Source organism: Acomys minous (genome assembly GCF_964271855.1).
Source record: "Acomys minous genome assembly, chromosome: 12".
Taxonomy (NCBI): domain Eukaryota; kingdom Metazoa; phylum Chordata; class Mammalia; order Rodentia; family Muridae; genus Acomys; species Acomys minous.
This window is the reverse complement of record NC_140493.1, coordinates 5,571,629-5,598,091: the sequence shown is the minus strand read 5'-3', so window position 1 is coordinate 5,598,091 and position 26,463 is coordinate 5,571,629. Positions and strand designations below refer to the sequence as shown.

General features: G+C 54.1%; 1 protein-coding gene and 1 long non-coding RNA gene across 6 annotated transcripts in view; one reads left to right on the top strand and one right to left on the bottom strand.

The window, feature by feature from the left end:
* Nucleotides 1-21,835, bottom strand: part of HDAC7 (histone deacetylase 7) — a 37,910-nt gene extending 16,075 nt beyond the window's left edge. For 3 of the 5 annotated variants that reach the window (XM_084803175.1, XM_084803177.1, XM_084803179.1), the window contains exons 1-6: nt 21,814-21,835; nt 1,703-1,893; nt 1,481-1,571; nt 1,099-1,210; nt 507-622; nt 40-165 (exon numbers count right to left, since the gene is read on the bottom strand). In XM_084803175.1, the coding sequence (XP_084659301.1) occupies nt 40-165; nt 507-622; nt 1,099-1,210; nt 1,481-1,571; nt 1,703-1,846 (589 nt within the window). In that variant the 5' untranslated portion in view covers nt 1,847-1,893; nt 21,814-21,835. Of the gene's footprint in view, nt 1-39; nt 166-506; nt 623-1,098; nt 1,211-1,480; nt 1,572-1,702; nt 1,894-21,330; nt 21,723-21,813 lie in introns of those variants that run through there. The other 2 variants (XM_084803178.1, XM_084803176.1) reach the window with 2 other exon arrangements.
* Nucleotides 14,176-17,354, top strand: LOC311609813. The gene is made up of 2 exons (XR_014783509.1): nt 14,176-15,412; nt 17,014-17,354. It is a non-coding gene; the product is annotated as an uncharacterized lncRNA (long non-coding RNA).
* Nucleotides 21,836-26,463: the final 4,628 nt, after the last annotated feature.

The window sequence follows — 26,463 nt, the reverse complement described above, 5'->3', positions numbered from 1 at the left end:
GATTAGGAGAGCAACTCCATGGGTCCTGTTGGCTCTTACCTCCAAGGGTCTCTGCAGGCCTCCTCCGAAGGCTGGGCGGGGCACTCTCCTTTCTGAGCAGCGGATTCTTTCGCCTCTCCAGGGATTTCTTAGGCTTATAGCGGAGCTTCAGGTTGGGCTCAGACACTGAGGAGGAACTAGTGTCACTCCACCGCTACTAGTGTCACTACTACTAACGTCACTACGCCGGCTAACCTTCTTTTCTCTCTACCTTTTGCGTTTTTTTGAGACAGGGCCTCACTACGTAGACCAAGGTGGCCTCAAACTCACAGAGCTCCACCTGCCTCTGCATACTGAGTGCTGGGACTAACTAAGGGCGCGCGCCACCCTGCCCTGCCTCTTCTGTGCACGGTAACTTCCCTCCCAGCCACCTCTAGCTTAAAGAGAGAAAAGGCAAAAACAAACAAACAAACAACCCCCCTAAAAACCAGTGTGCCAACTGTCTCTACTCCCCTCAGGGGTCTCACCCGTTTTACGCAGGGGAAAGTGTTCCGGGGGTTCAGTGGGCAGGCTGGGCACAGGAGGCAGGAAGCTGCTAAGCACAGAGCGGGCAGCACCTTCGGTGTCCAAGGGTTCAAGAGTTCTGCGGGGTAAGTGTCAAGGCTACTTCAGAAGCCTGGGATGCCCAAAGGCCCTGAAATCTCACTTTGCACAGGTGCCTTCCCTGAGGACACCTGCCAGGGAAGCAGCCACCAACAGGACTGGGCAGTGTCGAGCCAGCAGGACAGGAGTCGTCTCCAGGTGGCAGTAGTGGGTTACCCACGCTAATGACGTGTCCCGCCCCAAGTATAAAGCCCACGCCTTGAAGCCTAGGGTCCCTGGGAGACAGTGCAGGAGCCTTTTCTAGGAACCAGGGATTCTGTGCGTGTGAAGGGGTGAGGTGCAGGGAGAAAATTAAAGGGGAGAGGAGGGCAGGTGCTGGTTGAGGGGACTTGGGAGACTATGTTAGGGCATATAGTAAGAAATAGGTGACAGTTGTTGGGGAGCAGAGGGGCCATATCACAGGTGAGTACGTAGGGAAGACGGGGCTCAGAGAGGGCCTGACGGACAGCGAGCTACCTGTAGGGGATACTGGGGCTGCTGGGATGGACCGTTCTCTCAAGGGCCGCCTGCTGTTTCTTCAGGATCACCTCAGCCAGCTTTTGCTTGACCACGCTGCTGGCGACGGCACCTGCAGAGGCAGGGAAACGGGAAGGCTGGCAATGGGTGGCTAAGCAGCCTCCCGGGTATGTTCTCTGCCCACTGCTCAGGCCACACTTTCAGTACACGGTGTCTCAGAGACTCCTCAGGCGAGAGAGCTAGCTACACCCGAGCCCCCCCCCCCGTCCTCCTGTGAGTCACCCCCATACCCACCTCTGCTCCCAGGCAGAACCAGGTAAAAACAGAGGGCGTCTCAGGAAATGGTGACCCTCCCACTCCTCCTTCCCAGATCTACCCTTACTTCGCTTGCTTTTGTCTTTATTGAGAAGCTGTCGAAGTTCTTGTTCCTGGGGTACTCCCTGCAGCTCAGGCATTGGCGCGTCCATTGAGAGCTGTGGACAGAGCTGGCAGCTCAGGACGGGGCAGGAGTAAAGAGCAGAGCTAGGGTCTAGGGAGGTGGCGGGGGTGGGAGGGTGGGGAGGGGGAGGGGAGGGGGAGGGTGTCTAGGGAGCTCTGTCTTTACCCTCATGGGCTCTGCTGAGCGCTGTTGCTGTTGCAGGCTTGCTAGGAAGAGATGGCGGTGCAGGCGCTGAGGGCGCTGCAGGGCCAGCAGCGCAGGCTCTGGTGGGGGCTCCGCTGTGGGCCGCTGTCCCACTCGCAGGTCCATGGGCTGGGGCTGAGAGCCTGGCGTGTCTGGCTGGAGGGCAGGGCAGCCTGGGGACACACAGAGGAGTCAGACTAGTCTGCAGGAACTTGGTCACAGACTACTGAACCCCCTGGGGCTGATTGAAGATCAGTCAAAATAGCCTCAGGGGGCCTTTCCCTCATGTAAACCAATCGGTGAGCTACAGGTGGGTATTGGGTTCCATTCTACATGTGAGAAAGGAGGTCTACAGACTACAGACTGCTGATGGCTAGAACGGAGTCATCTGACAGTTAAGCACGGTCTCTTCCCGCTAGAATGCTTCTCCGCTGGCTCGGGGCTAAGGTGACAGGGTTTAATGACAGCGATGCAGTTCTAGGCTCTATACCTTGCTTGCCTTAGGAACGAGGTCAGCCTGTCTCAGTGTGGGAGAGATCAGGCAGGTAAACAGGCTCAGTTGGCTCAGCCCCTAATCTCACGGGCCTCACAGACCCTCAGCTGCCACTCTCTTGTTCGCATGCTCTGTGCCATTCTGAGATACAGAAATGGTGCCTAGAACTCACAGTCAGCCATGGCTAAGCCACCCAGGGCCCATTGAATCCTGTTCTCAGGGCAGGTTCCTCAGCTCCCCAGGCCCATGAACTTGTGATACAGGCTCCTGCTTCCCATTCGAGCCAGCTGTGGGCCTGGTCTGGCAGGGACAGCAGGCTCAGCTGCCTCTTCTCCAGTGTCCTCTGTACCCACGCCAGGAGCACCTTGCCAAGGCTGTGGGTGCAGGAGCTATTTATAGCACACCAGCAGACCAGGGGCTGTGCCAGCAGAGCCAGCTGGCCAGGATGGGCTAAGCAGTAAGGGATTGAGATGCTGGGAGGTGGGGTTGCTGTAGAGTGTGTGTGTGTGTGTGTTATGTGTGTGCGTGTGTGTATGCATGTGTGTGTATGTATGTGTGTCTGCGTATGTGTATGCATGTGTGCGTGCGTGTGTGTGTGTGTTATGTGTATGTATGTGTGTGTATGCATGTGTATGTATGTGTGTCTGCATGTGTGTGTGTGTGTATGCACATGTGTGTGTATGTGTGTGTATGGTGGTGGGATGTGTGTGTGTCAGGAGAGAGGTCCTAGGAAAGGGAAGGGATGAGAATACGAGAGGTGAAAACTCCCCACAGAGGCCTTCTTCAGGCTTTCCCCTCACAGAGCAGCCGCACCTATCCTTGGGGTCTGGCACTGATGGGAACGGGAAGATCCCAGGCAAAGTACCACCAATGGGAATGTCTGGAAAAGCAGCCTGTGGCCTGATGCGACCATAAGAATTCATAGCCTTAGCATCCGTGGTGCACGCATAGCATCCAACTCCCAGCCCACCTGCCCTGGCTGCTAATTATTTCTATCCCTTATCTCAGATGAGGTGAGTGAGCTCCCAGTGTAAGGCAGAACTGCCTAGAGCCACCCAGCAAGGGGAGGACAGTGTCCAGTCCCGTGGAGGCTAAGGCTCCACTTCCCCACCAACACTGAGGAAATTGTCTCCCCTGAAGGGGTTCCCACTGGGCAAGAAAAGAGCTTGCAGGAGGTTGTTACTGAGGGATGTTACTCCAACACTGGCTTTGAAACAGACACGAGAGAGGAGTCCAGCCTGGCCTGCCGTGGCCCTCCATTTACTAAGCAATTTGAGAGAGCGACTGTGCATCTGAATGCAATTCACAGTAAACGGGGTCCAGACTTCATGCTCTCAACCCTGTTCACATGGCTACCCAAGAAATCATTCTCAGTATGGGCTTCCAATGTCAACATATAACTCGCCCATGGGAGGCCTCAGTCTTCCCTAGCCCTGGTCTACCGGCTTCCTGAGGTCACTCCCTGGATGTTGCAGGGCTTAGGAAAACCCAGCTGGAGGACCCATGCCTCAGTCACAGCAAGCTGGGAGAGGCCACCATCCTTCAGTCTCAGCATCACCACTGTCAGCACAAAAGGATGCTGGGAGCAGAGAAGGGACTCTGTTCAGAACTTTGGGAATGCCTGTCTGAGTGACTTAGCATTTGGGGGGCGGTTCTATGGGGTAGCCCCATGGCAGGGTAGGGGGGGGGGAGAGACCCCTGGAGTGGCCTCCTTCAGGCATTTCCCCATGAACACCACCCACCTCAACTTGGTCTCCTCCATCCAAAGATCCACTCAGACAGTGCCTCTATCCCACAACAAACTGGGCATGCTTTGCCCATCCAGTCTTTGGCTCACAATGTCCCCTGCCAGTGCTGTCCTCATCCATACATTCCCACACCCCACCTACTGCTCAAAGCCCAGCTGGACGCAGACCCTTGAGCAGCACCCTTCCTCCTGGACTCCATGCCGGCTGCCCACAGCATAGTAAGCAGACCACTGACAGCAAGGCCTGGGTTGAGCGCCACCGCTTGGGCTTTGCTTTGCCTTTGCTCATCATCCCAGGACTTAGGACACTACCTGCGCGCCTTTAATCCCAGCACTCGGGAGGCAGAGATAGGAGGATGGATCGCTGTGAGTTCGGGGCCAGCCTGGTCTACAAAGTGAGTCCAGGACAGGCAAGGCTACACAGAGAAACCCTGTCTCGAAAAAAACCAAAACAACAACAACAACAACAACAACAACAACAAGAATAAGATAGGCACTCAATAAACACAGGACCACAGGGGGAAATGCTGCTCTTTCTCCTCAGTGGCTTCACTGGGATACAGTTCATTAGCATTTTGGGGTGATATGGTCAACTCATGAGTCGGGATTCTCTCATTTAGCAGAGGTCACATGTTGGTGCCATTTTTCCCCCTCTTGGGTGTCCTGTCTTCCCAAGCTTTGGGACGGCTGAGCTAAGACAAGGATTCCTTGGCCTTGCGGTTCTCTCTGCTACGTGGAATCACCAAGCACTTGGCCGCCTCTGACCTCCATTCTAGACCTAGCTCCATGGGCACGTTCTAAATATGAGCAGCAACAGGAAGTGAGCGCACTGCAGCCCAGTCTCCCTGGAAGAGCCAGTGGCAGCAGAGAAGGTCACCTTACCAATGAGAAAAATCCTTCCTCCCCGTGGGGCCCATATGAGGATGAAATGACTGGAAAACAAGGACACATCTCACCTGGTGCCTGACTCAGGCAGGGGCCTGGGTATAAACGTTAAAATCCCTCCTTTCCTTTGCGTTGTACTCTACCCACCCAGGCCAAGCATGGCACCTGGCTTCCCTTTTCCTGATGGGATCCAAAGAAGCCTCTCCCCTTCTTATTCTTCTGGAGACCCAACTTTGTCCCTCCCCTGGAGCCCCCAGCTTCCAACTCGCAGGTCCAGCTAACCCCCTCCCCCACTCCTTCAAACCCTCAGGTCCAGTCTCTCCCAGGCCTGACTTTTTACCTGTGCCAGGGAGACTGGGGGCAGCGGGCAACCAGGTTTACCTGGGTTCCATCTGTAGGAAGCAGAGGGGTGAGGGTGTGTCTGTGGGGGGCCGAGGGAGGAGGGGCTACCGGCCCTGGAGGGAGGCAGGCTCCCTGCCACTCTAGGCTGGTGGAGTAGGATCTGCAGCCAGCTCCTAAGTGACTCAGCTACTTGGGCACAGTGCGTAACAAGAACTTAAGGAGGCCCCAGCTCACCCACCAGTGCCCTCAGCCCTCCCTGATGGGGACAGATACCATCTTCCCTGGGCAGCCAAAGCACGCTCCCAACAACCTGAGGGGGAAAATCAGGTTAGGAAGTGCAGTGGGGCCAGAAGTGGGAGCCTGTAGCCGGGGAGGTCAGGAGAGAGCTGGGGAGAGCAGGCCTGGAGAAGCCTACAGGAAATGTCACAGAGCAGGCATGAGTCTTCACAGTGGGAAGGGACTGGGCTGTGGCTCAGCTCATGGGAGATCTGGTAGGAGCCGTGAAATGGTGAGGAAACACATCCCAAGGACCCCAGCGTAAGGACTCCCCTTCAACTGCCCCCCATCCTGTGTCTTAACACCTTGACTGTTCAAGAAAAGAGACCCACTAAGCCTTACACCTCTCTCCGAGACCACCTGAGCTAGAAAGTTTGTCCATTGAAAGGGCCACCTCTCCCAGGCTCCTAAGCCCACATAGAACCCACAAAACCTCAATAGGTCCTCAGGCTGGTTGGCAGCAGAAAGACCAAAGCAGCCCGGGAAGGGAAGTACACCACTTGTCCACACTTTCCCACCATCCCAGCTTAGGGACAAGTGACTGTAAGGGCCTCCCTAGAAGGCAAGGAAACGGGGGATTTTCTGCAGGCGGCATTTAGTGGGCACGCTCCTTGGACCAAGTGCAGCAGGCCGCTTTCTAGGCCTGTACATAGCAGGCAGCTATAGGCGGAAGACACTCAAAACTAATGGCCTGTCACGGATTAGCACCTGTGCCTCGCCACACAGTTCCATACGGACATGCAGCCCTACTCATTAATTCGGCCACCTCTGGAAGTCTGCCCAAGCCCATGTCGGTGTGGGGCTCATCTTGCCCTGCTCTCCTCACCTCTCCCGTACTTAGCACCCCACACCTCAGCATAACATTAGTTATGGTATTGGCAGCAGTGTTTATCAGCCAGTGTCATCTGCAGCGACACCTTCTAAGGCATATATGGTAGGCCCTATTGATAACTGAAGAACCACACGCACAATGATCCTCTCATGACTTCCTGCCTAAAATGCAAATAAATATTTCTCAAAGTTTGTGATTCCCTAGGGAACACCTATTCCAGAAGCAACCTTGCATTCTGGGTGATGGTTGTTGTTTTTAAGAGGGCGCCTCGGCTAAACAATCACCTCCATCAGACTGGCCCATGGCCATGTCTGTGAGGCTTTTCTTTTTTCTTTTTCTTTTTCTTTTTCTTTTATTGCTAATTGATGGAGGAAAGCTGGGCTACCCCAGGCAGGTGGTTCCTGGGTTCTGGAGAGAGCAAGCCGGTAAGCAGCACTCCTCCATGGTTCCTGCTTGACTTACTTCCCTCAGCGTGGATGCACTATGACGTGGAAGGGTGAGCCACGTAAATCCTTTCCTCCCCCCAAGTTGCTTTTGGTCATGGTGTTTATCACAGCAACAGAGGAATACTCTTGTCAGGCCCAGAGTGCCCAGCATCCTGGGAATCCACTTGCGTGACCCCTCTGACCTTGCCTTCAGGGTAAGGCCTTCCACGTCTCATACCCCTGCTAATCACGGTTCTGGGTACCATGCACTGTAGATGGGAAAAAAACTAATAACCTTGGACCTTGTGGTTTGTTGCGACGACTGGAAGGGAGTTTGTGGTGGTGACCTATGACATAAACTCTGCTCAGAGAGCCACATGGATGTGTGCACATGCACACTGGCAAAGAGGCTGGGTCCAAAAGCACTTTATAGAATGGTAATCTTTACTCCCTAGCTCCTTGCTAAGTGCTCTGGGGTTCAAAGCACCTGGAATAGCTCTCTGCGTGCAGAGGGGAGGTATCTTGTGGTGCCTTGATGAGGGCTGAGCTGAAAAGAGAAAAGGAAATGTCCTGCACCTCAGTTCATAACCTCACTCCCTTTCTCAGAGGGTGGCTATCATTCGCTCAAGGTCAGACCTCAGGAAAAACAAGGAGAGAATTGATCCGAGGGACCAAAAAGAACAGTGTCCAGGGCTGAGTCCTTCACATGGCTCTTGGTTGGGTCTGGGGGCTCTCTTTAGGAGCCTGGCTTACCGCCACCCCCCCCATTTCTACCCTTTTTGGAGGCATCCGCACTCAGGCTTAAGCACTTCATCCAGTGTGGGGAACCTGGATGTACCAAGTCCCCTTCCTCAGCCAGAGTATCCAATCCCATACAGACAGGGATGGGCACATCCCAGTGGGCACATCGCAGCCCTCAGCAATCTCCAGACTAGACCCGAACGTTGTGGGGTTCCACCCTGGGGCTCCTGAACAAGCTGAGTTTCTGGGCCTCACATCCACTGCCTCAGGCCCCACCTTTGACCTCATCTGTCCCACAAGGGGGCAAGAAGCCCAGGCCCAAGTTACTCTCAGCTCCCTGGTCCCTGGATATTAGCTAGGAAGGAAGCTGTGGGAAGGGCCAGGCCTCAGCTGTGAGGGGAAAGCAGACAAAGGCAGGAGGCCTAGGTCTGGGTCCCCACACCCCAGGCTGCAGCCTCAGAGAAAACAAAGGCTGACTCCTTGTGAGGACTGGGAGAGGAGGTAAGCAGTCGTGGCGGGGGGGAGGGGGGGGGGAGGGGGAGGGGGGGAGGGGGGGGGACACATACCTGGGGGGGGTGGCGGCTCAGAGTAAAATAAGGAGAAGGAACGTCATGGTTGTCAGGCCCCTGAGGCCTGTGAGAGCTATGGAAAGAAGGTTCTTCTTCCAGGCATCTGACTGAACCTAGGGACCCTAGAAGCCTCTGGAGCATCAGAGGTTGCTCAGGCCAGTGCTCTCATGGCAGAGGGAGGTGTGAGGAGGGCGGCAGCTCATAACCAGCAGGGTCTAAGCAGACCAGTGCGAGCGGTGATTCCAAACGAAGGTGCTGACCCTCTCCAGAGGCTGCCAGCTGAAGAGCCTGTCAGAGCCCAGTTTCCTGTTTCAAACAGCCCTCCAAGTAATCTGAAGCTGAAGCAGGGGGAATCAATCCTTTGAGGTCTGACTGGGCCCCTAGCTAGCCTCAAGCTAAAAGAACGTACCTGGCTTTACAATATCTTTCAGTGGCGCGGCACTAGCTCGGTTGGTAAAGTACTTGTGCTGTGAAGCGGGATGCTCTAAGTTGAATCTCCAGCATCCACATACAATGCTGGGTAAACGGGCTGATGGGATGGCTCCACGGATAAGAGCACTGGCTGCACTTCTAGAGGACCTGGGTTCAATTCCCACCAGCCAGAAGGGGCTTTCAATCTACTCGCAATTGTAATTGTTTAAGGGGGCTCAGACAGCCTCTTCTGACCTCTGGAGACATTTTACATGCTTGGTACACATGTACATAAAATAAAAACAAAAATCACACATGGTACACAGACATTCAAACCAAACATTCATACACACATTAAAAAAAAAAAGCCAACTGGGTAGAGTCGCATAAATTTACAATTCAGCACAAGGGAGGTAGAGAGAGGCACCTGGGATTCACTGGGCAGACAGTTTTGCACTAACTGGCTCCAAGCCCTAGTAACAGACCATGTCTCTAACAACAAGATGGATGTCTTTCGAGAAATGACACCTGAGGTTGGCCTCTGGCCTCTACACGCATGTGCACCCCACGCACATGAAGACACAAACACTCATATACCCACACGTGTACACACACACACCTGCATGTGTACACACACATGAACACACACCTGCATATGTATACACACAGGAACATACACACAAGTACACACACATACCTGCATGTACACGTAATTTTAAAAAATGTATTTCTACTCTTTATATTATAATCTAAGAAATAAATATTTTTTATAAACATATACTACTTATAGTTACTAAAAAAAAAAGTTCAATGCGAGCTGGAGAGATGGCTCAGATGTTAAGAGCACTGGCTGCTCCTCTAAGAGGACCCGGGTTCAATTCCCACCATCCACCTGGCAGCTCCTAACTGCCTGTAACTCTAGCCCCAGGAGATATGCATATGCATGCATGCTATATACTCATAAGCACTCCTTAAAATTTTCCTCAAATCAGACCTTTTTAACAGTTTCTTGTATCCTCTCCCCCTCCCCCCCCCAAAAAAAAAACCCTTCATGTTTTTAGCTTCAAACTGCTTCACGCTCAGATTTACCCGGAGCCCAGGGGACAGACAGTGGTTCTCAAGGAAGCCTATGCCGGGAGTGAGGATCTGTAGCATTAAAGACTTTGGCTAGGAGGCCAGGTGGGGGGAGACAGACACATGATGACACCTAGCCGAGCTTCAGTCTGAAGAGAGGCCAGCTGCCACGGGCCATGCACCGCCATGGCTGCCCATTACTCCTGTCTGCCCTGACTAAGGAGGAGCCCTCGTTCCGACACTAGAAACTCGGCAGCATCGGGTCCTGGCGCACCGTCCCTCCTCACCCACAGGCATTTGCCTTCTCTATATCCCCAGCTCCATCAGTTCCCCCTGCGCTTCCCAACAACAGTGACTTCCTGTTCCCTCCCACCCAAACTACTGTGCGCTAGTACTAGTTGCTCCAAGTGCCTTTCATCTGCTAATGTACCCGACGCTTGTAACAAGCCCACGGGGTTACCATCTTTAATCTCTACTATATAGACTAAGACCCAGCAGTACTTAATAACCTGCGGTTAGGGGCTGAAGAGAAGGCTCAGCGGTTAAGCGCACATTTTGCTCTTGCAGAGGGCCCAGGTTCGGTTCCTAGCACCCACACGGCAGCTCACCACCGTCTATAACACCAGTGCCAGGGGATCCCACGTGTCCTCTGACGTCCATGAGTGCACACTGTACACACACTGTGCACATACACACACTCAGGCACATGTAGCATAAAATTAATTATTAAAAAAAAAAAAACAGGGCTGGAGAGATGGCTCAGAGGTTAAGAGCACTGACTGCTCTTCCAGAGGTCCTTAGTTCAATTCCCAGGAACCGCATGGTAGCTCACAACCATCTATGATGAGATCTGGTGCCCTCTGCTGATGTGCAGGATTACACGCAGGCAGAACACTGTATATATAATAAATAAAGCTTAAAACAACCATAACAGCACAACCTGAGGTCACATAGCATGATGGCTCTTGACTCCTGCTCTCAACTAGCACACTCGAGGCTGGCAAACACAAGGCAAAGAAAGCTCTTCGGAGTGTACCAGAGGCTATCCCAGCCCTATACAGGCCAGAGGCCAGAGGTTGTCTCATTTACCTGTGGGTACCCATGAAGGCAGCCCCAAAGAGTCACCTGAAGTAACAGGACTGCTGGCCACAGGTTTAGGGGCTCAGAGAGGCATCTGCTCCATTTTTCTGCTCAGTGGCAGTCTCCTGCATCTTCTCTCTAGAACAACGGTTCTCAACCTTTCTAATGCTGTGGCCCTTTAACACAGTCCCTCACATGGTGACCCCCAAGCATAAAATTATTTTCATTACTAACTTATAACTGTAAATCCTGCTACTGCTATGAATCGTAATATAAATATCTGTGTTTTGCAATGCTCTTAAGCAACCTGGGGGTGGGGGTCAAGACCCACAGGTTGAGAAGCGCTGCTCTAGACGCTACCAAGCCCTCCTATAACCTCTCTCGAGTGGGAGGCCCCAACCAAGCTGCACAGGTTCTTTGTAGACCCAAGCTCAGCTGGCAGGTGGGCAGCTTGGGATGTGTGCCTACACAGTCTGGGGTCAGCTGTGAGGGGATGGGAGAGGGAGATCGCTCGCCTGGCACCCAGAGATCCTCTGAGGGCTGTTTAGTGCAGGCTTCTGGCTGCCTCCCGCCCACCCCAGCACAGTGGACAGGCCCTTTCCCCTCCACCTCTGGGTGGCTGGAGCGCTAGGGCAGTTATTTTTAGCTCTTGACACCTGGGTATTTTGCAGCCACAGGATGTCCGGTTTGGAGTCTCTTTCTGGGAATCCCACATGCGGCTGTTGTAAACAGCCCCACACAGCGGTAGCCTGAGCCAGCCTGCCTCACCCCCCGCCCGCCCCCCCGCCCCCCCCCCGTTTGAAATTAATCAAACAGGAAGTAGATGTAACCATGGCAGAAGCAGCTCAAGCTTCCCAGGAGTGGCCAAGTGTCCCCTCTGACTCTCTGTGACCTACCCAGCTCTTCATCCCACCTCTGGTGGCCCCCTCTCATTTTGAGGCAGGGGTCCCAGGTCATTCATCTACAAACACGGCGCTCTCAGGAGCCCTGCCGCTCTCTGCTAGAGAACAGCGAGACCCTGTGGCCTCTGTCACCTCCTGGGGCCTCTCGGACCACTCCTGAACTCTTCTCTGTGGAACAAGGACACAGTTACCTCCTCGGGGTGGCTCTCTGGCCTGCCACCACTTCCTAGCTCCAGGAACTCGCCTTGCAGCCTGGTCTGCTCTGCACTGCCCTGTCCACCTAAAGAATTCCTAAGAAGACGGGCTTCCTAGTCATTCCAAACAGCCCTGGTATTTCTAAACATGGAAGCCCTACGGCACGTAAGTTCTATGCTCACCCACAACTCCCGGCTCCAGTGGCTCTAATCTTATTGGAAGTCCACTACAAAGTCTAGCCACTATCTTTTTCTATCACTAGGAAAACATCCTAAGCAGGCAAGATTTGAGGCCCCATCTGTAATGTGGGAGGCTGCCCGCTTAGGGCTTGTCAGCCTCTGCTTGTTTCTCTTCTCCCTGGTGGGCGCTTCACCCAGCAGCCAATCCCAGGCAGCCTTTCTCAACTGCTTGCCCAAACAGGAAGTGCAGTCACCACCCCTTTGAGGGGGTATTGGGTTGGGCATACCTGCGTACCCCTCTCTTGCTTGCTCTTAAGTTCTGCCTCTCCCGGCAGCTTGCTAGTGCGAGCTTGGAGAAGCCCCTCCCTTCGCACCTTCCATCTGATCCACCCAAAGGACTCTCAGCCTGTTCCTGAGAAGACAGAGGAAAAAAAAATCCCAGTAGCATACTATTGTAACCATTAGCTAATAACATCGATGATGACCAGCAGGCATATGATAATGCTGACAATGGATTCCTACCGCAGCCTTACAGTGTCGGTGCTGCCACAAAGGAAACCGGGGGCTTGAAGAGGTTAAGAAAAAATCAAAGGGCAGTGTGGCTTAGCCATAGACAGCTTGTCTAACATGAGACAGGTCCCGGGGCTCATGCCCAGTGCCACAGAAGACAGAGAAGAGGAAGGAGAAAGGAGAGAGTGCAAGAGAAAGGAGAGGAGCCGGGGAGAGGGAGGGAGAGAAGAAACTTCCTTGGGTTTCCAGGACCTAAGCTCATGTCCACTGGCACGGACACCACCTCCTAACAGACGGCGAAGCAAGGCCACCAAGCGACGCACAGTAGAGTAACCTCAGCGTTGGCATGTTTCCACAAAGCATGAGCTACTCTATCCAAAACATAGCCCATAACAAAACCGGCCGTCTCTGCCTGAGTCCCTCGCATGCCTTTGTCTCCAGGAGGCTGGGCTCCACTTCCTTATTCATCTTATATTTCCCCAGTTTCTTGAATGTGCATTTTACCATTTTATTGGCTTCCTGTAAGCTCCCTCCAGCAGGGTATAACTAAACAAGCAGACCTCCCAGGGCTGCCTTGGAGGGTCACGTGCCGTCAGAGCACTCTGGAAATTGTCAAGTCCTGTAGAGAATGCCAGTTGCATAACCAGAGGCAAGTCACCCTAAGACTGGTACTCAGAATAAATTCCCCTGGAAGGACATGGCCGACTTTGGGCAGGTGGAAGAGGGGAGGCACCCACGAGTACAGAGAGGAGGAGGAGCGCCCACATTCGGAGCAGGCAAAGTAGCCCTAGGTTTGGGGAAGGTGGAGGGCATTGGCCACAGGCCTCATCTGCCCACTGGCCTAGGGGTGGACACTTAGTACAAACCAAGCAAATGGGAGGCATCTGGAGTCTGTGAATAGCACCACGCTATGAATGCTGGCACTCACTGAGATGCCACATTAATATTAATGACAGCAAATACCCCAGACATCCCCAAATCCAGTCATGCCACAGCCGCCGCCGCCTCCTCCTCCTCCTCCTCCTCCTCCTCCTCCTCCTCCTCTTGCTGGCTATTTCTGGAAAACGGCAGAAGTCTATCGCGCAGATTCTCCGAGTGCTCCCATTCCCTTCTGCGGCCAGGACTGGCCTTGACACCTACCAAAGACGGTCTCCAAAGCAGAAACCCAGCTAAGGTGCTTACTTAGCCTTCAGGGAATTCAACAGCCGGATGTCTGGCCCCCGAGCAACTAGTTTGGACAAGGCAACATCAAGGACAATTTCTAGCCAAATGAGGACCAGAGGAGATGAGGATGCTATGCAGGAAGGTAGAGATTGCCGACTTGAGTTAGTGCAATCTCATTTTAGCAAAACACACACACACACAACAAACAAACAAACAAATAAACAAACCCAAAAACCCCAGCCCTTTAAAGGAGCATGTTGGAAAGGGCATGGAAGGCATGTGCCAAGGCCCCAGGGTCCCTCTCATGGTAGGGGCTCTGCAGTATGAGTTTCTGTTTTCCACTGACACTGCTGCCCTGCCTTGTCTGTTTCTGCAGAAGTGACTTTGCAAGTAACAGCTCATCATACACGCAACATGCACGTGTACATCCCAGGAGCAAAGTGAACACACACGACCAAGGGTCTCAGGAGAACTAGGCTACAGGGCTTTCAAGGACTCCCCCATATTGTTGGACCCCCACCCACCCACCCAGAGGGAACCCATGCTATCCGCATGCTGGCAGGGGGCGGGGGGGGGGGGGGACGACTCTGGCTCTCGTGACTCACGCTGAGAGCCTAGCCCAGGCTAGGCAAGGCCAGGCCTTACTTACGGAATGCCTGTCAGCTGAATAATGATATTTCCTGAAAGCCATGTCTCATGGCTCTTCCAGGGCCAGCCGCGCTGGGAATACTGCTGATGTCACTGACCTGCACACCCCTCCTCTGTTTCACCCCCCCCCCCCAAGGGCTGCCAGGGAGGAGCTAAAAGAAAGGTCACCAACAGCAGATGTTGGCAAGGTGTTCCACATAGGAAGGCATCAGGGGCTGTCTGCCCAGGATGGCATAGCAATCTCTTTGACCAGCCAGCTGGCTGTGAAGCCTGGGGGTACCCCCACACACACCCTGCTTCTCTGGGAAGGGAGTGAACAAGGGGCCCACCCTGTGACTGCTGTTCCAGGCTCACAGGGGTGGAGGAATCGAGAGCAGGGAATTTGGCCTGGTTTTTCTGTGAACTGGGGCTGGGCCCCGGTTCTGTCATATCTCCAACATTCTCTGTTCCTGACCTTCAAAAATATGAACAATAATATCAATAATAAGGATGAGTGTTCAGCGTTGCACTGGTTTCCTGCCAGACATGGCATAAGTCACTTACACCATCTCCTTTAATCTCTATAGCAACCCTGTGAGATTGCAAACATTATGATTTTCACATTAGTGATAAGGAAACAGTCCCAGGGAAGAAGGTTCCCAAAGCTTGAGTTTGCTGCTGGAGAAAGAGTCAGCCCAGACCTCCCTACTTAGAAATGCCTCTTGCTGGGTTTTGCCACTGGCACTGGACGTGAACTAACTAACATTTTGGGGATGCTTTACACTCCCAGATGAGAATAGCCAGCCTCAGTATCCTCACACAAGCACCCACAGCTACTCCACTAGCGTCAAACCCAGGTCCACCTCATTTTCCACAACCCTTCTGGCCCAGAGTCATGTCTCTTTGAGCCTCGGGTTCCCTGCGTGCTGCCCTGGCAGAGCAGGCGGCGGCGGCAGCGGCAGATTGAGGGTGCTGCCTCACCAACGCTCCACGGTGACTCACTCCGGGACCCAGGGGAAGCACAGCCCCGCTTGCCGCGCCTCCAGCTCCCCGCCTCCACATTTGCTAACCGAAACCCGACTGCTGCTATTTTTAACCCTCCAGCTCCCCCTTGCCTGGGGCTCCCCCCTTCACCCCCACCCCCACCTTGCCCCAACCCGGTGGCACCAGCCTGTCATTCTGAGAGCGCTTCTACAACCTGAAGGCCCCGGAGGGCGCAGCGGATGCCCCGGACGTGCAGGTTTGTGGGGCAAGCAAAACAAGTCGGTTACAGCCCAAAGTCTCCGAATTCCCCCACCCCGACTCTTTCCGAACCTGTACCTCCCAGCCTGCCCCGCTCCACTCTGCCATCCCGAGGGCTGCAGGAGGGGAACCTGTCTTCTGGGCTACTTGTAGGAAAGAGAAGTGGGCTCCTGGAATCCAGCTCCGATGGGAGCTAAACTGAAGGCAAGGGCAATGGCAGTTCCCCGGTTATTCCCAGCTTATGAAGCTGAGGGTTTCCGGACCGCCAGAGTTTCCCCATTCCAGCATGGCAATATGAGGAGAAGGGAAGTGGCCTAGAGATAGGATGGGGGACACTGAGTCTGAGCTGCCCCCTCTACTTCTGACCCCCAATAGGAGCCTGCAGCTGGGGCAGGAAAAGGCTGGGAGGCAGGGGCCAAGGGATGAAGGCACTGGAAGGGCCTGACAAGAGGAGGAAACAAACAAACAAACAAAAGATGGTAGCTGCAAAGTAGACCTCCTCTCTTCCTTAGAGGCTCCTCCAATCCCTCGGAGGCTGGCACTGTCCTGTGCCAGTGGAAAGCTCTGGGTCTTCCAGAAAAAAAAAAAAAAAAACCTCTACTGAGGAGAGGGAGGAGAAGAGATCTGTAGGCCCAAACTGCTGCTGTGAAGATTAACCTCCAGAGAGACCGGGTGTAGTGGCAGGCCTGCAGGTGGGCCCGAGGGGGAACTTCCTTTCCGCGGAAGTAGAGCAGGTGGCTTGAACCAGACCCCCTCTCTGCCCCTCTGGTCTGAGAGGCATCCAGCTTAGGGGAGCAGATGTAAGGGCACAGAGAGAGAAAGAGAGAGAGCCTTCTAAGCTCAGGCCTTCCCCACACACCTCTTCTCCACTGGGCCACGCTGGGCAGCTTCTTATGAGTTCTGCCCCCCCTCGGGCCCCTGCCCTTATTTCTGGTTCTGTTATCTCCCAGGACCCAGGTCTTCTCTGAGCCTTGACCCACCCCATCCCCCTCCCCCCTCCCTGGTGACCCTGAGCTAAATAAATACATCCTAGTGGCCACAGAGGCAGCCAGCTACGCCCAGAGGGGAGGGGCCTGGCACAGTGGTTCTCCAAGTTGGGAAGGTAGAAAGGGGACTGAGGTAAAAGTAGAACAGGAGGGTCAGGAATGGGTGGTGCTTAGGAGAACCCCAACCGTCTGCCATGTTCTTAACCCTAATCTCAGCCCTATTTGGCTGTCCCCTGCAACTCTGTCCCTCTCAACCTGCAGTGGCAGCAGCAGTGGGGGGGGACGGGGACAGCTGCATGAGGACATAAGATTCTGCACTTCACCAGGCTGGCAGGTCTACCTTCAGCCCTCAGCTAGAGCTCGGTCCAGATCCCTCACCTGGGTCCCAGGGAGCTTCCAAGCCTAGCTGCTTTGCAAGCTCTGGGGACTTCTAGTCTGGCGGTGAGAAAAGGTGTCAGTGTCACGCAGCCCTCCCATGGCCACCCTGTCTAAGGAAGTCCCACCTTGCTGTTCCTTGCTGCACCCAGTTCATTTCCTTCGTTAGAGCTAATTTACGCCGTGTACGAAAAGTATTCGTCTCCTCATCCCCTGCCCATGCTTTCTTGTTCTCCAGGAGACTGGTAGCACACTGAGGTCAGACGTGTACCTCTGTGCTCACCGCACCTCTGCGTCCATGGCATGCCACAGAGCTCTGCAAGTCTGCAATGAAGGGATGAACTGCCCAGCGAGCAGCTTGGTAAATGGGGCTCCCTGGCTGCAGTGTGGTTCTCGAGGGTTCCAAGGAGGATGGATAAGCAAGAACAAGGCCAGAAAGGTTGGAGCCCCAAAGGAAAAGTTGATGCCAGTCTGAGGCGGCATCTACACCAGCTGGCCCTACTTGGTCCCCTTCACCATGCCAGGCCTGGATGTCCACACAGGTACCCACGCTGAATACTGAACCAGTCTTCAAGGCAATGCATTGTGTTTGAATTAGTTCTCTCAATAGCCCTCCGGGACCTCAGACACACCATACACCTTCTGCAAGTCTGTCTCCCTCCACAGAAATAAACAAAAAGGTTGGCCCAGGCTTGGGCACCAAAATCACCCACCATGCAAGTGAAAATGCAGGGTCCTCTCCCCACCCCTGCAGACTCTGACAGATGACGGGAATAGGGCCTGATGATATTTTTTAACACATTCATCACAGGATCCTGAAGCAACTGGTCTGGTAACTGGCATTTAAAGTCCAGGATGGGATACCAGACATGGTGGCCCATGCCTTTAACTCCAGCACTAGGGAGGCAGAGGCAGGTGGATCTCTGAATTGGAGGCCAGCCTGGTCTACACATTGTAAGCTCCAGGACAGCCAGGATTACACAGAGAAACCCTGTCTCAAACAAACAAACAAGCAAGCAAGCAAGCAATCAAACAAACAGGCAAATAAATAAAGGGGCTGGGCATGGTGGTGCACATCTCTAATCCCAGCACTTGGGAGGCAGAGGCAGGTGGGTCTCTGTGAGTTCAAGGACAGCCTGGTCTACAAAGTGAGTCCAGGACAGCCAGGACTACAAGAGAAACCCTGTCTTGAAAAACCAAAACCAAACCAACCAACAACCAAACAAACAAACAAAAAAAAAAAAAAAAAAAGGAAAAGAAAATCACGGACAATGCTCTACAGGCCAACATCTGGACACCTGTGGGAAAAGCAACTCCTACATAGGTACCCATCCCGTAAAACCTGTCCATAGGCTTTGTATACCTCACACAGAGCCATAACTTACAGAGGTGCACATGACACAGAAAACACACATCTGTGCCACATGTGTGCAGACCCCCAAACACCCAACCGAGCCAGCACATGGATCACAGATTGCCACAGAACCACCACATCGACATACACAGCCCTGGGCAAACACAGACACCCACCACATACCCAGTGCATACACACATATCACATGGAGGCTCACACTAAACAGATGCTAGCCTGGGATTATTTTGCCTCTGGGAGCAAGTCCAGAACCAAAGGAGCTATGCTCTACTGATGAAAACATCCCTCCTGCCTCTGCCACCCCAACCCCTCGGTGTCCACCACCGCCTGCATTACTGGAAGAGGGCAGCAGAGAGAAAGATGGGGATAGGAGGAGGCAGAGGCCAAGGGTGGGGTCTTAATCTGCTTGGCGCCTTCCCCAAATCCAGCCCACTTCTCTCCCCTTGCCCCTTACCCGCCAAGAGATACTATGGGGCGTCTATTCAGTGCTCTCCCCCCAAGACAGTGCTTGGGTCAAGCCACTTGTCTGGATTCCCAGGCCCTGGTCCTACAGAGCCAAAAGGCTGGATATGGGGGCTTCCAGTATGTGGGCCACTAAGGAAAGCGCTGTCTGGAGCACCTTCCTGCAGCCCTAAGGCCCCCACGGAACGTTACCACAGAAACAGGGAAAATATTATAAGGCACACAATACCCGGCAGGGTCACCTGCTCCCCAAGCTTCCTGCTGTGTTACCCCCCTCCCCCCCAATCTCATGGCACTCACAGCCTTCTCCAGCCTCAGCCTGGGCCTCCCAGCCAGCACTCTCCTTCCTGCCTCCCCTGGGTTAGGGAAGCAGCCTGGAGCGAAAGCTCTGCCCTTCTGTGATTCCAAACAACATCAGGGATGGCCCAGTGGGCCCCCCACTCCTAGTCCCTACCCGCACACCCGCCCCCCCCCAACACAGGAAATCAAGGCTTCCTGCCCCAGAGGAAGTGCCCCATCTAGTGAACAAATCCAACATATACAAATGCACAATCCTGGCGCTGGCGCCTCCAGGGGGACATGCCTTTAAGGCCTGCAGCACCCTGCACTTCTCTGGAGACTTCCAGACCCCATCTGACTAAGGAAGAGCTTGGGCAAGAAGAGCTACCAGCAGAGGCCTGGGTGGTGCCATTCCCTGGCTGGGTGACCCAGGGCCTCGCACTAGTAGCTGACCTTTCTCTTAGGCTTCGGTGAACTTTAAAACTCCCAGCTCTTAAAAAAAAGGCCAGTGGCGGGGGAGAAGGCGAAGACGAGAAGGTGGCTTTCAAAGGTTCCCATCTTCCCAATCCCGGGAAGCAAGGGTGCCTACAGCTGTAAAAGTGTCTTTCCCCATCCCATCGCCAACTGAGCCACAGACATTATCCCCGAGGCAAGGATGCAGGATTCTTTCTACCTGTCCCCGTACTTCCTACCTTCTGAACACTGGTGATTTGTGGTTAGCCGCTCAGCTTCTGAGCTCTGGAAAGTGGACCCAGACTCCCTCTACCCCACCTCTTGTGATGTTAATTGTGGGAAAAGTGAGCTTCTGTGAGGTGACAGGTCAAAGAGAAGAACCCTTTTCTACTTTGAAGCTCAGCCTATGCCCCTGGCTGACACCAAGAGAGCTATCCAGCCAAGGGGTATCTAAGCGACAGGGAGGTTCAGGTGCACAGACCGTCTCCAACCTTCCCAAAGCACAACTCTGAGCTCCCCAGCTCAGGAGGGACACATCAGAGGACTAAAGACAGGGGACATGCATCAGCCCCGGTGGGTTCAGGACCCGGCCCAATCTGAGTTCTCTGGATACCACATAGTGGAATTGCTCTATGTCTCAGTTTCCCTCAGGAGTGACTGTAAAGAAGAAAATTACTTAGTTACTGAGGGGAGATGTCAGGAGGATAGAGAGCAGTGAAAGGGATGGTTGGCAGCACCGTGAGAGGGTTTGCACAGAGGAAATGCACGGACAGCAGTCGTGGGTCACCTGAGTACCAGTCAGAGGGGGGAGAAACCAGCCCTCGTCGTGGTCTCCAATGGCCGGGCAAGGAATTTGAGTGAAGTCTCATAAAACTAGGTAAGTCTGGAGGACTGGTTCCTGTCTCCAGATGTTGGGCTCCCATCAGGGCTGCTGAGGGCCAATGTCCTATTATCACCCTAAAAATTTGGCAGGCAGAGCTGGGCCTCAGGCAGACGCTGAGTTGGGATGTGAGAAGGGATAGTTCGCAGCAAGCCAACCAGCGCCAGATGCAGGAGGCATTTGGGAATGCTGGACAGCCAGCAAAGACAGTTAAGAGCCCAATGGCCAGGCCCAGGTCGGGCCCCAAACCGGCAGCCAGCGGGAAGGAAGTGGGGGCACATTAGGTGACCTGCAGGACCCAGGTTTTTCCTCCAACTTAACTGGCGGAGAAATTGTAGTGGAAAGACAGCTCAGCTGCCAGATTTGCCCGAGCTCTCATACTTCTCAGCAGTAACAGACCTGGGGGGGGGGGGGAGGAGCACACATTTAGCTCCCTACCGCTCAGTACTCAGCCTGGGACCCCCACTTTCCCACACCTTTAAGGGCACTGCTCTCACAGCTGTGTTGGGTACAGGTGTCTGTCTCTTCATTCCAATGAGTGATCAAGGATAAGGAGTGATGCTCTGAGAAATCTCCCAGTCCGATATGCCTCCCGGGGACGTTTTCTACCTCCGGCCAAGGGATCTGAGTAGGGCCCTGCCCGGTTCCACGAGACGGGGGCGCAGATGTCCAGCCCCACAAGTATGGCCCCAGTGCAGTGGGTCCTACCCTTTGCCCTCCCGCTTCCAAACCTTCCGCCCCGGAGCACCGCCCCCTCCCCGGGCCTCGGTGGCCAGCCGTGCCTCCGGGATCCCGGGGAGGAGGGTGACGGGACGCCCTGCCCATGCACAGGCGGCCCGGGGCCTCCCACTGTCTCCCCGGGGCCTGTCGCTGCCCTGCAGCGGGCGGATGTGGGCGCCCGGCTGGAGGCCGGAGCCCTCCAGCCTCGGAACCAGCCCCGGGGGCGAGCGGGCTAGAGCCCGGCCGAGCGGGCGCGGTCCGGGGCGCACGGAGGACCCGGCCAGCCGGACCCGCCGGAGAAGTAGCCGCAGTCAGAGCCGGGGCGGACGGCGCAGGGTGCCGCGCGCAGGGTGGGGCGGGCAGGGCGGGGGTGGCCGCCCGGTACTCACCCGCGCCGGGGCTGTGCATCCAGGGGCCGGGGCCCTCAGAGCCGGGGGCTCATGGCGGGCGGGGGGCCGGGGCGCCGGCCTCACATCCCCCCGGGTCGCCGGAGGCTGCAGAGCGACTGTGAGACGGCGAGAGGAAGGGAGGGGGCCGGGAGGGGGAGGGCCCTGGCAGCCTGGCCGGCCGGGTAGGATGACAATGGAAGGAAATGCTTTATCTGAGTCTGAGAGCGGGCCAAGGGGGAGGGGAGGGAGGGGGCCGGCGCTCGCGGCCCTGGGACACACCACCCCGGCAGGCTTTGCTTAGCGGCACACAGGCTGGCGGTAGACACCGATCGTGGCGGGGCGCGGCACACCGCCCCGGAGGCAGCGCCGAACCCGGAACGCGGGACGCGGCCGGACCGGCGCGCGGCCGCCGAGCCCCAGCCGCCGCGCGGCGCTGCGCCCCGCGCACAATTCCCGGAAACCCAGATACCTGAGTGCACGCACCCGTGCATACACAGCGTACACGAACGTGCATCCATGTTTACACAGGCCAGGATGATTTACACTTCGGAGAAGGACTGCTGTGCACACATCTATACACCTAAGAAGTCCACGAAGAGAGAACTTTACACACATAGGGAGAGCAGGACACGCTTGGAGTCCCGAGCAAGGAATCCCATACGAACACCCCCCCCCGCCCCATTCTAACACACACACACACACACACACACACACACACACACACACACACGCAGGGCTCCTGATTTGAATCACTGCCCAGTCCAACCTCAGTGGCACCCCCCTCTACCCCACCCCCAGTGACTGCTGAGGAGAGCAGAAGGGTCCAGCCTGTTCCTATTAAAAGAAAAAAAGGGGGTAGGGGTGGTGCAGTTTTTGAAACTTTTCTTTTTAAAAAGAAATTTCTCCAGGGATTCCCTTGCATCCTCTCCTCTTCCACTCCTCTCTCTCCACAATGACCCTCCTCTGCACCCCCCCCCCCCCGCTGGTCCCTATGAGTCAAACTTTAGCAATGTGCCCAGTGTCCCCCAGTGCATTACAGTGGATCACAGAAATGTTCCAGTCTGTGAGTCGGAATGCAGCCGCCTCCAGCCCTCCCTCAGCTAATAAACTCAGCCGGACCGTAGCCCTCCCTGCCTCTCCCCCAATCTCCTCTTAGACGGAGGTCAGATTCAAGGGTCAGGAGCGGAGGACCTTCCCACTGCTTCCTGGCCTGGCCTATCAGCCCCATTGCCTCCAGCAATCTGCTAGGTCAGAAAACTAGGATGGGAAGAGGTCATCCACCACGAACACTGGGCTCCACTGCTTGTGGGGGTCCCGGCCACAGAAAAGCAGCCACCTTCTGACCCCATTCTACTCACTGGATCCTAGGAACGCCAAGAATCTTCAGAAGGGGAAACTGAGGCAGAGCTAGAGATGTGTTATCTTGGAAGCCTGAGCCTTGAGTGCCCTAGCGGGACGTTCACCATGCTACTAATGAACAGCCTCAGTCACATGGTCTCCCGGTCCCTCGGTGTTCAGCTGCTGAGTTTGGCCCCAGTGTACCTGTTAATGTGTACAAGCTCCTTCACTAGCATCATGGCCTCTTGCAATGGGTACCACACACATCCTGGTCCGTTGCTTCCTGGGGCTTTGCTCAGCGGTAGCTACTACCATTACTGCTTCAGCCTTCTCTGCCTGCTAGCCCCAGCCCCCCAACCTCCTCGTGCCCTTTCGCCGCCTGCTGAGGTCCCTTTGCTTCTCGATACCACCTCCTTTGAAGTGTTTCGTGATTCCCGTGGCCGGAAGGACTTTGCCTTTTCCGTGAAGGACTCCATCCCAGGACTGTTGCTTCTTCTCGACTCGCTGACCTTCACCCGTCTAATGTAGTAGTAGCCATCTTCCCCCCCCCCAAACAATACCTCAGCCATGGGTGCGTTTCCCAGAGTGCTTTGCACAGGACTCAGACAGATACTCATGGCCTTCAAGGATCACCTTCCAGCTGGGCGGCTCCAACAACACTCTGTCCAGTGATTTACCCTGTCTGCAAGATGTTTTTTACTCATTGACTGAACCTTCCCTTGAGGCCTGTAGCTTTAGAAGACCCACTGTTTACAGAAGACCCTCCCTCCCCCGGTCTCTCGTTATTTCCCTCCTCCAAAAATCACACGTTGCCCCCCCCCCCCCATTCCTGTTTTTCTTTCCTATAGCTGTTTCCGTGCTGGATTTGAGCCTCTGTTCATTTCTTCAGGTGCAGTATTCATGTGTTTGTTTGTGAATCTGCCTTTTCTCTTTAGTGTAATCACCAATTGATTGGGCTTGCACTGTAGCCCTCCCGCCTCGCCCTAAAACTCCTCTCAGATGGGGGGGCGAGTGGGTGGGAGGTCAGAGGTCAGATGCAAGGGTCAGGGGCTGACTTCTGAATGACTGAAATAAAGATGTGTGGCTGGCTGGCTGTGCTCACAGTCCCTAACACACCAGGACTCACTGCCGGCAAAGTGTAGGGAGAGCAGCATGTGCAGTATGTGTCTGGGATGCTGAACTGGGTCCCTCCTTCTGCCTATCAGATAGACGTATGACTCCAACAGCCCGAACTCCACCCACAGTGGATTCCCAAACCCAGTTTCTAAGTCCCATGGTCCCTAGTGGCATATGTTAGACTCCAGGAACCCTAGAGATATAAGACAGAAAAACGCAGGCCGGCTCTTTCTTGCTGTGATGGTTACCATGGGAGGTTTCTAGAGAGCTCTTGAGCTCAGACTTCTCAGGGCCTGCTCAGCTGAACACTAGATAGAAGAGCCTGGCCCTGAGCCTGGTGGTGGTGGTGGCGGCGGCGCACGCCTTCAATCCCAGAGGCAGAGGCAGGCAGATCTCTGTGAGTTCGAGGACAGCCTGGCCTATAAAAGGGAATCCAGGACAGTCAGGGCCACATAGAGAAACCCTGTTCCGAACAAACCAAAAGATAAAAAGGGGGTGGGGAGACTGGCCCCATACAATCTGCTTTTGGTCTTCAAAGCTCCCCAGGGCCTCTGGATAACAAGTAGTCTGCAGATAGCCTTTCTGCTTTCCTTTGACTCAGGGCCCACATGTCTCTCTTTTCTTTTACCAAGCATTTATGAAATAGCTCGATTCTAGACTTTGGACAAATTATCACATCATAATTCTTTTTTTAAAAATTTGCTTATTTTATATTATGCATATGGGTATTGCATACATACAAGACCCAGATTGGTCTACATGCATACATGCATACTACATGAATGTATGGTATTCAAAGAGGACTGTAGAGTATGTCTGTTTTCCTAGAACCAGGAGAATTTGTCAGATCTGATGGATCTACCAATGGTTGTGAGCTGGCTCGTGGGTGTTAGGGACTGAACCCAGATCCTCAGCAAGAAACAGCAAGTTCTCTCAACCATTGGGTCATCTCTGTAACCTCCAGATCTCTTCTTTTTTTTTTCTTTTTAATTTTTTTATTTTTTGGTTTTTCGAACAGGGTTTCTCTGTGTAGCCTTGACTGTCCTAGACTCACTTTGTAGACCAGGCTGGCCTCGAACTCACAGCGATCTGCCTGCCTCTGCCTCCTGAGTGCTGGGATTAAAGGCGTGCGCCACCCTGCCCGGCTCCAGATCTCTTATTCTTAATAATCCTTGTTCAGCTCATGAACAGAGTATGGTCCATAAAGAAGAAGAAACCTGACCAAAATTGCTTAACAATTCACAGGCCATTTGCTCATTCAACAGATACTACTGGGAGCCTACTTAAGACCAGGCTTCAAAGTTGCAGAAAGGCATTGAGTGAGTGTGTCAGGGCACTTGGGACCACACCCAAGCAAGCCTGCCCCACATGCTGGCAGCAGCTACAAGTCTTCCCCTAACCTGCACTTACTCTCACATGTGCCTCACAAAGCCAATCAGAGTGTGCTCATTCTCCAAGTCCCCCAGGAGACCTCAGGGGACAGCTCCTCGTGGAATTAGGTTGAGCCTAAAATCAAATGCCAACTATGTTTGGACTTTCATATTAACAAGGGAGGTTAAGTCCTCAGCTCCAAAGAAAGCGTTTCTTGGGACTAGAACTAGGAAGTAGAAGGACCAGGCCTGGGAGATGATGGGATGGCTCAGTGCAGGTGTAAGGAGGACCAGAGTTTGAATCCCCACCACCTGTGTAAATGCTGGCAGGTGTGGTAGCTGTCTGTAATCCTGGCACTCTGGAAGCAGAGACAGGCTTCCTGGGGGGAGGGGCGTCGTCAAGCTGGCTAGCTCTGTGTTCAACAAGAGACCTTGCCTCAGTAAATAAAAGTGAAACAGAGAAGCAAGTAAGGGAGACATTTCATGCCCACGTTAGACCTCCATATGCACCTGTATACCTGTGCACCCACACATCCCCAAACACCAAACACACACACACACACACACACACACACACACACACACACACACCCAAATAAAATAAAAGTAATAAGGGGAGAGAGAGAGAGAGAGAGAGAGAGAGAGAGAGAGAGAGAGAGAGAGAGAGAGTGAGTGTTCAGCAGTTAAGAGTGCTCAGTATTCTTGCAGAGAACTGAGTTCAGTCCCCAGAACCATTCAGCTGGCTCACAACTACCTGTACCTCCAGGCCCAGGGGCTCAGACACCCTATTTTGTCCTCTGTGAGTACTCTAGATAAATACACACGCACACGCACATATACACATAAAAATTTAAAAAAAAAAAAATCTCAAAGAGAATAAATAAATAAAAATCTATTAAAAATTTAAATAAATAAATCTCAAAGGGAAGAAGCCAGGCGGTGGTGGTGCATGCCTTTGATCCAAGCACTCAGGAGGCAGAGGCAGGGGGAGCTCTGTGAGTTCAAGGCCAGCCTGATCTACAGGACAGGCTTGTCTTAAAAACAAACAAATGAGAGGAGAGGAGAGAGAGGGAGGGAGGGAAAGGGAGGGCGAGGGGGGCTAGGGAGGGAGAGAGAGAGAGAGAGAGAGAGAGCACACAAAGGAGGGAGGAAGGAGAGTAACAGGTTTATTGAGTACTTTCTGTGTATCCTGTGCTGTTCGGGGCCTTTTCGCTTATATGTCACGATTACACCATTGTCTTAGAGAGCAAACTAGAGTTCAGAAAGAGGAATCCATTTGACCAATGCCACAGAGCCAGCGAGTGGCTTG